The sequence below is a fragment of the Ornithorhynchus anatinus genome, chromosome 8 (assembly GCF_004115215.2).
Source record: "Ornithorhynchus anatinus isolate Pmale09 chromosome 8, mOrnAna1.pri.v4, whole genome shotgun sequence".
NCBI classification, from domain to species: domain Eukaryota; kingdom Metazoa; phylum Chordata; class Mammalia; order Monotremata; family Ornithorhynchidae; genus Ornithorhynchus; species Ornithorhynchus anatinus.
The window spans coordinates 30622688-30637513 of record NC_041735.1 but is presented as its reverse complement, the minus strand read 5'-3'; the positions used below and the strand labels follow the sequence as shown (position 1 = coordinate 30637513).

The 14826-nt window shown below is 46.1% G+C and overlaps 1 protein-coding gene across 1 annotated transcript in view; it reads left to right on the top strand.

Moving 5' to 3' along the window:
- The first annotated feature begins 13658 nt into the window (after positions 1 to 13658).
- The window catches only part of LOC100093481, a 14570-nt gene continuing 13402 nt past the window's right edge, over positions 13659 to 14826 (top strand). Inside the window, 2 exon segments of the mRNA XM_029070690.1 lie at positions 13659 to 14090; positions 14303 to 14390. Of these exon segments, the coding sequence (XP_028926523.1) occupies positions 13659 to 14090; positions 14303 to 14390 (520 nt within the window).

The following is a 14826-nucleotide window of genomic DNA, read 5'->3' as shown; positions in this document are numbered from 1 at the left end:
GCAGTCAGTCAGACAGTTAATCACATTCACTGAGCACTTACTGTAAGCAGAGCACTGTACTAAGTGTTTAAGAGAGTGTGATATAATAATATAACAGACACATTCCCTGCCTACAACAAGCTTACAGTGTAGAGGAAGCAGCTGCATTGCTGAGCTTGCCCAGAAATGGGGGCTCCAGCTTCTCAGAATCCTTCAATCCCATCTCGCACAAGAAGATATATATGGTGGTGATGAGCACAGCTGGTTTGGGACAGGACTTCACGATGATGAGTACAGTTGCCAAGGGGCCACTGTCCTCTAATGGGGAAGTCAGAATGCAGCTGAGGGTGACAGGTGTTTCTTCAAGAACTTCTGTACCACATCCTGCATGGGTCACCTGCTCCTCATCACCTCAGATCTCATCCTTGTTCAGATTGTGCAACAGCACCGTGAAATGCTTAAGGGAGGGAACACACCAGAAGGCAATGGATCAGAGTCAGGATCAGACTTGGGGCTTGTTTTTGCTGCAGAGAGGGTTAGAGATTCACCATAGAATAGGGCATAGGTGTGATAGATCTGGCTGCTCTATGAGGAGCTAGGATGATGGTGTAAGTGGCTGGGGGCTATATTATGGGGTATTCAGGATCTCCTCACTTTAACCTAGGACCAAGGACTAGAGCCCTCGGAGCCCCAGTACCAAGCCAACCTTATTCACTTCAAATTTATCCTTTCCTGCCTTAACTCGGCCCTCTCCTCTGCCAAGCAAAACAACATTTCTTCCCTCATTGACGCCCATGACCATCACCCCCGCAAATTGTTCCGGACTTTTAACTCTCTTCTCAGGCCCCCTGTTCCTCCCCCTCCCCCATCCCTCACCCCCAACGATCTGGCCACCTCCTTCATTACAAAAATTTAACACTATCAGGTCTGAACTCCCCAAAGTCAGCCCTCCCCCTTCTCCTTCCCCCCTGATCCCAACCCTCTCCCCTACTTTCCCATCCTTCTCTGCAGTGTCCTCAGAGGAGATCTCCTCCCTCCTCCCAAGTGCTACCCCCTCCACCTGTGCTTCGGACCCCATTCCTGCTTGCCTTATAAAAATTATCACCCTGTCCTCCTCCCCTCCTTAACTTCTATCTTTAACCACTCACTCCCCAATGGTTTCTTCCCTTCTGCCTTCAAACATGCCCATGTCTCCCCCATCCTAAAAAAAAACCCTCTCTCGACCCCACTTCCCCTCCCAGTTATCGTCCTATCTCCCTCCGACCCTTTCCTTTCCAACTCCTAGAATAAGTCGTCTACCACTGGCTGCCTTGAATTCCTCAACTCCAGCTCTTTCTAGGACCCCCTCCAATCTGGCTTCCATCCCCTCCACTCTACCGAGACTGCTCTCTCAAACGTCACCCATGGCCTCCTTCTTGCCAAATCCAATGACTCCTACTCTATCCCAATCTTCCTCGACCTCTCAGTTGCCTTTGACACTGTAGGCCATCCCCTTCTCCTCCACACCTTATCTCACCTTAGCTTTACGGACTCCATCCTCTCCTGGTTCTCCTCTTAGCTTTCTGGCCGTTCATTCTCGGTCTCCTTCGCAGGCTCCTCCTCCCCCTTCCATCCTCTAACTGTAGGGGTTCCTCAAGGGTCAGTTCTTGGCTCTCTTCTGTTCTCCATCTATACTCACTCCCTTGGTGAACTCATTTGCTCCCACGGCTTCAACTATCATCTCTATGCAGCTAACACCTAAATCTACATCCCCTTTCCTGTTCTCTCCCCCTCTTTCCAGGCTCGTATCTTCTCCTGCCTCCAGGACGTCTCCACCTGGATGTCTGCCTGCCACCTAAAACTCAACATGTCTAAAACTGAGCTCCTTATCTTCCCTCCCAAACCATGTCCCCTCCCTAACTTCCCTGTCACTGTGGAAGGCACTACCATCCTTCCCATCTCACATGCCCACAACCTTGATGTCATCATGTACTCAGCTCTCTCATTCACCCCAAACGTCCAATCTGTCACCAACACCTGCCAGTCTCACCTTCACAATATCGCCTAGATCCGCCCTTTCCTCTCCATCCATACTGCTATCGTGCAGGTACTAGCTCTCATAATATCCCGATTGGATTATTGTGTCAGCCTCCTCTCGGATCTCCCTTCCTCCTGTCTCTCGCCGCTCCAGTCTATTCTTCGTTCCACTGCCCGGATCATCTTCCTAAAGAAACACTCTGGGCATGTCACTCCCCTTCTCAAAAACCTCCAGTGGTTGCCTATCAACCTCCGCACGAAACAAAAACCCCTCTCTCTAGGCTTCAAAGCTCTCCATCACCTTGACCCCTCCTACCTCACTTCCTTTCTCTCTTTTACTGCCCACCCCATACACTCTGCTCCTCTGCCACTCATCTCCCCACTCTTCCCCATTCACGCCTATCCCACTGTCGACCCCTGGCCCATGTCCTACCACTGTCCTGGAATGCCTTTCCTCCTCACCGCCACCAAACTAACCCTCTTCCCCGATTCAAAATTCTACTGAGAGCTCATCTCCTCCAGGAGGCCTTCCCAGACTGAGCCCCCCTTTCCTTCTGCTCCCCCTCCCCTCCTCCCCTCACCCATCCTCTGCTCTTCCCCCTTACCCTCCCCTCAGCACTGTGCTCATTTGTATATATTATGTATTACCCTATTTATTTTGTTAATGAGGTATAGATCTCCTTGATTCTATTTATCTTGATGATGTTGTCTTGTTTTGTTTTGTTCTGTCCTGTTTTGCTTTGCTGTCTCCCTTGTTTAGACTGTGAACCCATCATTGGACAGGGATTGCCTCTATCTGTTGTGAATTGTACATTCCAGGCGCTTAGTACAGTGCTTTGCACACAGTAAGCGCTCAATAAATACTATGGGATGAGTGAATGAATTTAAATCCAGTTTAACATGTAAACATGTCTGGAGTATGAAATCACTTGATTTGGACAAATAACCCAACTTGACTCTTTGTACACTGCAGACCCAAGAAAGGAGGAGGAGGATGTAGTTGCACTGAAGGCTTCACTTTATTGGTTTGCTATTTACTTATGAGTTTGCATTTGTTGATTAAAATTAGTTTAAATTAATCAAATGTGTGTTTTACTTTAGTTCTAAGATTAGATACTGGAGTCTTTAAGCCGATACTATCGTATGACCAGAGGAACTGTTAGAATACATCCCCAAGTAGGCCTCTCTGCTCTGGGGTAGAGTGCATAGGGGATAACTATTTGGGTACATAGAACTTTGGAACTGTCTTTATATGCATAAGTTAATAAAAATATTATACTCCTCCTACTAATAAACAAAGATAGTGTCCTGCCATTTCTGTCCAGTTTGTCTTCTTTGTGCAGTTACTGAAAGTGAAGTAACACCCCTCTACACACAGATTCTGATGCAAGAAGGCAGAGTATTTACACAGAGAGATGATTATTGTTTCCAGTGTCAGAACCAAGTATAAATTGTCCCAGGCAGGATTCAGATACTCTCTTTCTTCATTCTTGAAGGTTACAGCCACATTTTCGAATTTCACCAGTTCATTAAATGCCATGCAATCCCCTGAGACACCTAACAATGGAGGATGCTATAGAGACTGGGCGTTGACGTTGAGGGGTCCAATGGCTGATGTTGGGGCAAAGCTACTACTGAACCATCACTCGGGTTGCATCTCTCTTCAGAAGGCCTTATGCATGGCCACCTGAAAATGGGTGTTAGGGTGCCCAGGTAACTTGTCCGATAAAGAGAGAGAGAGCCAACACGAGTCAGTTAGGTCACAAAGTCTATGACATAATATCCCACTTCTGACACCATTAATGTTATGTCCCAGTAAAGCCAACTAGGGATGGGGGCTGTTCATGACTCAGCTTTACCAACGGAACAAAGCACAAAGGAAACATTGCACAAAACATCAATCGCAATGGATCCTGCTCCTGTTAAGACTTCGAACCCAGAAAGCAATGAGATCCCTGATATCATTTAAGCCCTCTAACTCAGGGGTGTTGAGAATGTACTACCATGAGGTGATCAGTCCCAGGCGGTATTCATTCTGAGTTACGGGCATACAACTAGTGCAGTCGACCCCAGCAAAGTGGCCTCCTCTTGCCCGTGCTATCTCTGTCATCCCTTCAGACTCTATTTACCAACTTCTCTCCTGCTCTCTTTTGTTTACTGCATTTCATGCTCTTAACTAAAACGACTTGGTTTAATTGATATAAATCCACTCTCGGCAGAGTGGGATAGCATTCGTTGGGATAGCAAATGGCTAAAGGAAGTGTGGGAGGACCAAAAAAGCCTTGAAAGCAGAATTAGAAGTGTGGCAAGAAGGTGGCCAACAGTGAACAGCAGGGTCAGGCTTCCCCCCCCCCCCATCCTTTATCCTTTGACCATTACATCGAGCTTCTGCTGCCTAATATCTATAATCTGCCAATTACAGTTCCGTCATATTTGTTTCTTAGAAGACATCTTGCCTCAGGACCCTGTGGGTGTGTCAACATTTGGTTTTCACTTGCAGCCTAGCTGTCTGATCACAGAAAGTGATAGACTGAAGGATGGAGTAAGTTTAATGTGTTATGTTTAACATGTTGTTTACGTGAGGAGTAAGCTACACTCTTCATTCTCCTATTTCTCTGACCGTTCGTTCACAGTCTTTTTCGCGGGTTCCTCCTCTCCCTCGCAGCCCCAAACTGTGGGTGTCCCTCAAAGTTTATTTCTCGGTTCCCTAAACTCTCATTCATTCATTTATTCAATTGTATTTATTGAATGCTTGGGAGAGTACAATTCACAAACAAAAAGACACGCAATGAGCTCACATTCTAGATGGGGAGACTGACATTAGTATACATAAATAAATTACAGATATAAAGAAATTGCATTACACTTGAGTATAAATACATATGTGTTATGGGGATGGAAGGGAGGATAAATAAAGGGAGCAAGTCAGGGCGACATAGAAGGGAATGGGAGAGGAGGAGAGGAAGGCTTAGTCCAGGGATGGCCTCCCGGGGGAAATGTGCCTTCAATTAGGCTTTGAAATGAGGGAGAACAATTATCTGTCTGATATGAGGAGGAAGGATATTCCAGGCCAGAGACAGGATGTGAGTGAAAAGTCAGTGGTGAGATAATTGAGATCGAGGTACAGTGATAAGGTTAGCATTAGAGGAATGAAGTGTGTGGGCTGGGTTGTAGGAAGAGAGTGGTGAGGTGAGGTAGGAGAGGCCAAGGTGATTGAGTGCTCTAAAGCCAATGGTGCGGAATTTTTATTTGAAGCACAGATGGATGGGCAACAACTAGAATTTCTCGAGGTGTCGAGAAACATGATCTGAACGTTTTTGAAGGAAAATGATCCAGGCAGCAGAGTGGAGTATGGACTGGAATGGGGAGAGAAAGGAAGCTAGGAGGTCAGCAAGGAGGTTGATATAATAATCAAGGAAAAATAGGATATGTTCTTGTGGGGGTAGTTTGGATGAAGAGGAAGGGGCAGATTTTAGAGATTCTGTGAAGGTAGAACCGACAGAAGTTACTGATGGTTTGAATATGTGGTTGAATGAGAGAGAGAAGTCAAGGATAACACCATGGATACGGGCCTGTGAGCCCGGAAGGATGATGATGCTATCAACAGAGATGGGAAAGTGAGTGGGAGGACAGGTTTTGTGTGAGAAGATGAGAAGTTCAGTTTTAGCCATATTAAGTGTGAGATGATGGGAGGACATCCAAGTAAAGATGCCTTGAAGGCAGGAGGAAATGAGAGACTGCTGAGAGGGTGAGAGATCAGGTCTGGATATGTACTTTTGAGCATCATCCGCATAAAGGATGAAGCCAGGGTAGTCGAAGCCAAGAGAGCAAATAAGTTCTCCACGGGAGTGGGTATAGATGAAGAATAGAAGGGATCCCAGAACTGAGCCCTGAGGGACATCCACAGTTAGGGGGTGGGAGGCAGAGGAAGAGCCTGCGAAGGAGAATGAAGCAATGGTGAATTTTGAGAGGGCTGTTTCTGTGGAGTGAAGGGGTTGGAAGCCAGATTGGAAGGGGTCCAGGAGAGGTTTGGAGGACAGGAACTAAAGGCAGCACGTGTAGACAACTCGTTCAAGGAGTTTGAAGACGAATGGTAGGAAGGAGATGGGGTGATAACTGGTGGGAGCCATGGAGTCAAGGGAAGGTTTTTTTTAGAATGGGGGAGACATAGATATATTTGAAAACAGTAGGGAGGAAGCCACTGGAACGTGAACAGTTGAAGATGGCAGGTAGTGAGGGAAGGAGGAAGGGGGCGAGAGTTTTGATTAAGTGAGAAGGAATGGGGTCAGATTCGCAGGTGGTGGGTGTGGAGTTTGAGAGGAGGCAGGAGATCTCCTCCAGAGATACTGCTGGGAAAGATGGGACGATTGAAGAAGGGGCAAGAAGTGGGAGGGACTGAGGATGGGCAGGGGAGATTTCAGGGAGCTCAACCTTGATAGTGCTAATTTTCCTAATAAAGTAGGTGGCCAGGTCACTGGGGGCAAGGGATGGGGGAGGTGGAGGGACGGGGCTTGTTGGGGGAGAGATCTGGGCAGAGGAGAGATCACTTAAAGCACACAAAGATAAACTTAGAGTGGATGATACCTAGATTTCCACCAGCGGTGTTCTGTGGCTCATGCATAAGAACGAAGGAAGTGGACTGTGCAGGGATCCAGGGCTGTGGTTAATGGTACGAAATCGACTAAGGGCTAGGGAAATGAGTTAGTTGAGTTCAGCAGAGAGGGTGGTGTTGAAAGCATCAATTTGATCATCAAGGGAAAGTAGTTTGGGTATGGCATCTGACCCCATTCCTATGCACCTTATTAAAACACTTGCTCCCTTCCTTCTTCCCTCCATATATTCTCCATCTATACCCACTCCTTTGGAGAACTCATTCGCTTACATGGCTTCAACTACTAACTTTATGTGGATGATACCCAAACCTACATCTCCAGCCCTGATCTATCTCCCTCTCTGCAGTCTTGCATTTCCTCCTGCCTTCAAGACATCTCTAATTGGGTGTATTCCTGTCACCTCAATCTTTCATCTTTCCACACAAGCCCTGTCCTCCCTCTGACTTCCCCATCAATGCATATGGCACCACCATCCTTTCTGTCTCACAAGCCTTGTATATTATCCTTGACTACTTTCTCTCATTCAACCCACATACTCAATCCATCATTAAATCCTGTCCGTTCCACCTTCTCAACATCGCTAAAATCTATCCTTTCCTCTCTAGCCAAACTGCTACCACATTAATCCATTCACTTATTCTATCCCTCCTAGTTTACTGAATCAGCCTCCTTGCTAACCTCCCTGCCACCTGTCTCTCCCCACTCCAGTCCAGACTTCACTCTGCTGTCTGGATCATTTTTCTACAAAAACGTTCAGTACATGTCATCCAGCTCCTTCAAACACTCCAGTGGTTGCCCATGCACTTCTGCATCAAACAGAAACTGTTCAATATTGGCTTTAGAGCACGCAATCACCTTGCCTCCTCCTACCTCACCTCACAACTCTTCTACTACGACCCAGCCCGCACTCTTTGCTCCTCTAATGCCCAACTACTCTCTGTAGGCCGATCTCGTCTATCTCATCACTGACCTTCCGCTCCTGTCCTGCCTCTGGCCTGGAATGTCCTCTCCCTTCATAGCCAACACACAATTCCCAAATCTACATCTTGTCCTCTGACCTCTCTTCCTCTCTCCAGGCTCGCCTCTCCTTCTGCCTTCAGACATCTATACTTGGATGTCCTCTCATCCCTTCAAACTTAACATGTCCAAACAGAGCCCTTCATCCGTTAACTCTGTTCTCTCCCTGTCTTTGTCATCACTGTAGATGGTACCACCATCCTTCCCATCTCCCAGGCCCTTAATCTTGGTGTTATACTTATGGGAAGCAGCGTGGCTTAGTGGAAAGAGCCTGGGATTGGGAGTCAGAGGTCGTGGTTCTAATTCCTGTCTCCGCCACTTGTCAACTGTGTGACTTTGGGCAAGTTATTTAACTTCTCTGTGTCTCAGTTACCTCATCTGTAAAATGGGGATTAAAACTGTGATCCCCACGTGGGACAACTTGATTACCTTGTATCTACCCCAGTGCTTAGAACAGTGCTTGGTACATAGTAAGCGCTTAACGATTACCATCATCATCAACACGAATTTTTAGACTGATAATGTCCTAATATCAACGAATATATCTGAATATGGGGTTGTACACCTCTGAACACCTATAATTACAATCTGGATGCCTATACCTTGGAATTATATTATTTTTTAGTATTAATAGATTATAATATATTCATTAATGAAATGATATTCCCTATTAAGAGAAGTGCCTGGCTGGATGCTGAGGGGTTTAACGTAATGATTATTCTTCATTTGCTTCTCCTGGGGAAAAGGTTTTGTGGGTCGAAAACTCCACATTGTGAAACCAAATCTCAGTGTCCTTGAGAAACACTCTAGGTTGCATTTTGATAATCTATGAATTCCACGAAAAATGAAAGGCTTCCAGGAAAACTTTGTCGTTCATATTCCTCCAATTAAAATATTGGTATATGATCATCCCTTCCACCTCCTCCAATGATCCTGCCTCTTCCCTCAGGCAGGATCTGATTGGTGGGAAAATGTACTTGTTGAGCTCCCTGCAACAGTGCCTGTTGAGTTCCCCACTAGGGAGTTGGTGGGGACGTTTATTCTGTGGCCCTTGGCACCGATTTTTTCTCATTTCCTCCCATTTCCACTCTCAAAAAGTAGCCTCCTAAAACCTCCAGCCCATATTGCTCACTTAAGCACCCGTGGCAAGACTATATTCTCAGTCTTCCCTCTATCATACTCAGCACTCATTGCATCCCGATTCTCAAGGCAGCAGAGGGAGCCTGAGTTTAGTCACACCCACTCAGGATCTGGTCTATCAGCTCCAGGAAAATTGGGGGTAAATAGGAGGGAGTCCCTTGAGATGGAGGGAGTTCCACCTTCCTTCTTCCCCACACCTAATTGGGTGGATTCTGGGGATTTCTCCTTTTTTTTGGCCCAAATCTCTTCCCAACCTGGCCATAAACATTGTCCGACTTTCCCAGGATGGTACAATGGGTGCCCTGGAGCTTCTAGAATGAGAAAGAGCATTTACATATCCTGAGGCTGCCTCCCTGCAATCCCCTTCCCCTCGTCCTGTTCTACCCCTGAGTCAGAGAAGGGAGGACAAGGAATAGGGTGGGGAGGGTGGAGAAGGGGAATTCAAATGAAAAGTGAGAGTGCTATTTTATAACCAGGGTGCTTTAGCTTTTTACACTGAAAAGTTGTAGGACATGGAACACCACAGTAAAAAGATAATGCAATCACAGTTGCAGACCATGTGTTGACACCTTTAAATGAAGATAAGGATGGGGATAACTTCTCAGAAGTGTTCTAGAAAACTCTGCCTTAAATACTTTTAAAGTTTAGTAGTAATAATGGTATTCACAAAGTGCTTAACATGTATTAGCCAAGCACAATTCTAAGTACTGGAGTAGATACACTTTAATCATTCAGAGCAAAGTTTCCTGGCATCTTGCTAGAAACTCTCATTTTTGGAAGCAATGATGGAATCACCTAGAAGTGTTTCCTATCTTCCCTCAGACACCTAACTCAATGTCGAGGGTTTCGATCCCTAAATCTCGAAAAGAGGAAGTTCCTGGGTCAGGTCACTCTTTCACTCAGGTATTCAGTTGTAACGACTTTCCTGTGTCAGAGCACATAATGGATGGATATGTACAAATACATCTCCCAATCATCCTCTCTGCCTGGTTTGGTCAAGCCTCGCACCGGCTTACATCTTAAAGTTGAATACCCGAGTTAGGGAGTGACTGGACCCTAACACTTCCCTATGGAGAGGAGAGATCAGAATGCACGAAGTTGAGCTGGTGTGTTCGGAGGAAGGCAGGAGTACTCTTATAGCAAGATTCTGGGTGTCCTCTGTAAATAAAGTCAAAATGGTCCCCAAATGAGAGTTCTCTGGACAACAGGTTGTAGGTGATATAATATCTGCCCAGAAGGAACAATGCTGGAGAGTCATTCTGAGAAATTCAGGCTTAATCTGCAATTTGAAAGAGAACTTTCCAGAGACTATGTGAGAATAATTCCCCCAGATAAAGGATCCAAAAGTAACTGATGGGACACCTGAGATCACTACTTTTTCTGCCCTTGTGACCTATACATTCCAGGATATTGGCTCCTAGTGGGATAGTGGATTTAGAGATACCAAGCAAGGCACTTTCCCTTGTTCACAAATCAAATCAATCAATCAGGTCATACTTTTGAGCATTTAACCCTGTGCAGAACACTGTATTAAACCCCTGTGAGAATAAATACAGCAGGGGTAGGTAGATTTGTATCTTGCCCTCAAGGAGCTCAACAGTCCTTGAGTGGGAGACAGACACTAAAATGAATTATTGATACGTACTTAAATGTTGTTTGGGTGTAGTGGATAGAGCACAGGCCTGGGAGACAGAAGGTCAATGAGTTCTAAACCTGACCCTGCCACTCGTCTGCTGTGTGAACTTGGGCAAGTCGCTTAACTTATCCGTGCCTCAGTTACCTTATCTGTAAAATGGGATTAAGACTGTGAGTCCTACCTGGGACAGGGGCTGTGTCCAACCCGATTTACTTGTATCCACCCTGTGTTTAGTACAGTGCCTTGCACAAGGTAAGTGCTTAAACAAGTACCACAATTATTATTATTATCGTTTAGAGTAGTAAATATCAAGGGCACAGAAGATGTAGATCCAAGGTCATAGGCCACACAGAAGGGAGAGGGAGTTGAGTCAATGAAGATTTAGTAGGGAAAGACCTCTTGGAGGAGATGTGCTTTTAATAAGCACATCCTTGCCCTCAAGGAGCTCACAGTCCTTGAGTGGGAGACAGACACTAAAACGAATTATTGATACGTACTTAAATGTTGTTTGGTGTAGTGGATAGAGCACAGGCCTGGGAGACAGAAGGTCATGAGTTCTAAACCTGACCCTACGCCACTCGTCTGCTGTGTGAATTGGGGCAAGTCGCTTTAACTTATCCGTGCCTCATACCTTATCTGTAAAATTGGGATTAAGAACTGTGAGTTCCTACCTGGGACAGGGGCTGTGTCCAACCCGATTTACTTGTATCCACCCTGTGTTTAGTACAGTGCCTTGCACAAGGTAAGTGCTTAAACAAGTACCACAATTATTATTATTATCGTTAGAGTAGTAAATATCAAGGGCACAGAAGATGTAGATCCAAGGTCATAAGGCCACACAGAAGGGAGAGGAGTTGAGTCAATGAAGATTTAGTAGGGAAAGACCTCTTGGAGGAGATGTGCTTTTAATAAGCCTTTGAAGGTGGTGGTGGGATCTGTCATATATGAAGGGATAGGTAGTTCCATGCCAGACATGGACGGGGTTGAGGTAGACAAGATCAAGCCTATGTTGAGTAGGTTGGCTTTGGAAAAGTGGAGCACGTAAGCTGGGTTGTAGTAGGAAATCAGCGAGGTAAACTAGAAGAGGGTGAGCTGAGTAAGTGCTGTAAAACAGATAGGAAGAAGATTTTGCTTGATCTGGAGATGGGTCGATAGCCACTGGAGGTTTTTTGAGGAGTGAGCAGAATGAAACTGCTCGGGGTTCACATAAGTAGTTAGCTATGCGGCCCCCAGAGTCAGCACCTCCGGAAGCCATGTGGTGCTGAACCCCATTAGGGAACAGGGAAGGTGGAGAAGCGGGGCACAGACAACTGTCACACTCATGAATAGGAACTTGATTCCAAAATATTTCCCGTGGAGAATCACACCCCAAGCCAGAGAAACCCCTTCTGGCTCAATGCGAGTGAAGACCAGGGCCAGAAACCCATCAAGAGCAGGGTTAGTTCATGCTCTGGAATCCGAGAGGTGCCCGCGGCCTGCGTCCTCCCTGAGGGTGAGGAAAGGGTGGAGAAACTGCATGGCCTAGTAGATGAACTCCGGTCTTGGGGACAGGAGCCCTGGGTTCTAATCCAGGGTCTATCACTTGCTTGATGTGTGACCTTGTACAAATCACTTAGCGTTTCTGTGCCTCAATTTATTTATCAGTAAAAGAGGGATTAAATACCCTATTTAGTTACTTTTATCTCCCGTTTAGACTGCATCCGATAGGATCATCCTGTATCTACCCCAGCAATTAGTAAAAGTGGCAGCCCAGGTAAGAGTATTATTATTACTGTTCATAATAATTACTCATAATATTAACCTTATTACCTCCCAGATGGGGTACAAACCCAAACCGAGCCTGATAGGTTCATTCCTTCATTCAGTTGAATTTATCGAGCGCTTACTGTGTACAAAGCACTGTACTAAGCTCTTGGGGGAGTACAATACAACAGACATTCTCTGCCCACAACAAGCTCACAATCTAGAGGGTTCAGAATCGAAAGGAAATAAGAGGACAAAAGTGAACTGGATTAAGAAGAAAGAGCGAGAGGCAGCACCTGATTTTTCTTTAAACGACCTGTCAGAAATACTGATTTACAGGTGTTAACCCACTCGTAAGATTATCATGTTAATTGGGCCTTTTTTCATCTTGTTTAACATTAGCAAATGTGTTAAAAAGTGGGTGTGCAAAACATTCTGAGAAAGTGAAATAGGGAACAGATAATTTTACACCTCATCATTAGTTTTCAGTTTTTATATGTTTCCACTCATTACACTGAAGGGGACATTTATAAATTCCATGCATAATGTCAACATAAGAAATTCAATCGCTTTAATAAAAATAGAATGAATAACACCGTCATTGAAAATAAAAACTTTGTAAAATAAAATATGATATTTAAGTGTTTCTTTCATTTGAACCTTGAACAGTAGGCGGGGAGATTTCAAACCCCGCACAAAATATCAATGTAAGGTAATCGGTAAAGGAACTATAATAAGAATAAAAACGTTAAAAAAGATTAATAATATCAAGAGAAAATAAAGTCTTCTATGTCATCCTCAGTTGAGAATTTTTGATAATCTTCGAGCTAGTTTTTCGAGTGGGTGGGAGATTAGGAAAAGAGCTGTTGGTTTCGTGATTTTTTTTCTTCTTTTTTTTTTTACGAATCAGCCTCAGCCTCAGCTTTACATGTCGCTGGCCCAGTCGAGGCTCTCATTATACACAAGCAGCAGTCCGGCCTAGATACAGGGGAAGAAATGGGCTGTGACAATGACCAGCAGTTAGTCCAGCAGTTTATGCAGCAACTCGTCCTCTGCTCAGGGGCGGGTGGTGGGGCTACTGAGGGACAATTCAGTGTCTTGGGTCGCGTTGCTCTCCAGCTCCAGGTTCTACACCATAAGAGGCTCAAGCACCTTGGCCAGGGGTACTGCAGGCCCGACCTGCTCAAGGTAACTGCCCTTGAAGGGATGAAAGACGCCCCAGGAGAACTGCAATTCTTTCGGAAAGGAGCGCAACATGGCTTTAGAGAACCTTAGTTGGCGGTAGTAAACTCAGGCGGAAATAGAGGAACAAAGGTGAATCATTTTCAGATTTTCTATTTGTGGAAGGGGAAGTGAGGAATCGTACCGAGTCAATTGATGGGTGAGAACATGGCTTGGTCACTCCACTCAATAAGAAGTGGAAAAGGGAATCCTCTCATTTGCAATACGTGTCAACTCATTTTCCTTCAATCAAAAGGGATTTTAGAGGACTCATTTGCACGCCTTCCCTATAAATGCCAGAAAGAGTCCAGAACTCAACCCTGTCCTCCGAGACCAGCGTCCAGCCAGGAGACAAGATGTCTGACACAGTCAAGTCCGTTCCAGTGCCCACAGAGGGCTCGTGGAAGGCGGTGGCCAAGGATCAGAAGACCCGCAAGAAGCGCAAGCACAGCCGCAGGGAGAACTACTCCATCTACGTGTACAAGGTGCTGAAGCAGGTCCACCCGCTCACGAGCATCTCGACCAAGGCCGTGGGAATCATGGACTCATTTATCAATGACATCTTCGACCGTATCGCCAGCGAGGCCTCCCGCCTGGCGCGCTATACCAAGCGCTCGACCATCGCATCCCGGGAGATCCAGACAGCCGTGCTGCTGACGCTTCCCGGGGAACTGGCCAGGCATGCGGTGTCCGAGGGCACCAAGGCCATCACCAAGTACACCTCGGCGAAATGAGAGAGCCGTGAGATCCCTCACGCACCGAATCCAAAGGCTCTTTTCAGAGCCACACACATTTCTCTAAAGAGCCTTATCACTTAATTTTTATCTGTATATGCCGATGTTACCTGCTCCGCTCTCCACGCCTTGGGGTCAGCAGTGAATCCCCTGGCCTTGGTGTAGCGCAATGCTGCCAATTACATACCGCCCTGTCATCTTAGGGCCCGGATCACTGCGGGACTGGCTCCTGCCGTCTGTGGTCCTGGTCTCCGTCTGATGCCACAGCTCAACTCCAGCCTAAGGGCAAAGGTCTGGAGCAGTGCTTGGAGATGGCGGGGACTCCTGCCATAACGCCTTCGCTTCTTTCTCCCTCTTAGTCCTTATTCCAGCCCGGTGGACCTGGACATAAAATGGAGATCTAAAACTAAGTTTTGACGTCAAAATGCAGGGTTCACAGAACTTTTCCCGCGGTAGAGGAAAACTTCGAGGAGGAGTTTAAAGGAACCCCAGAGACTGCGGTGATGTGACTTCTTATGGGACCCCAGTAGAAACCTTTAAATATAGATTGAGAGTTCAGAGGTTTATGCCAGGCCATTAACATTTGCTCAGGAGAGGGATAGGGAGAGGGATGGGGGTGGAAGGGGAAACTGCCTGCCGTCAGCCATAGGTGTTTCAGGATGGGAATATGCAATGGGCCAAATGGATTCAAAGCTCTGTTCTCCAGGACAAAATCTACTCAGTGCCT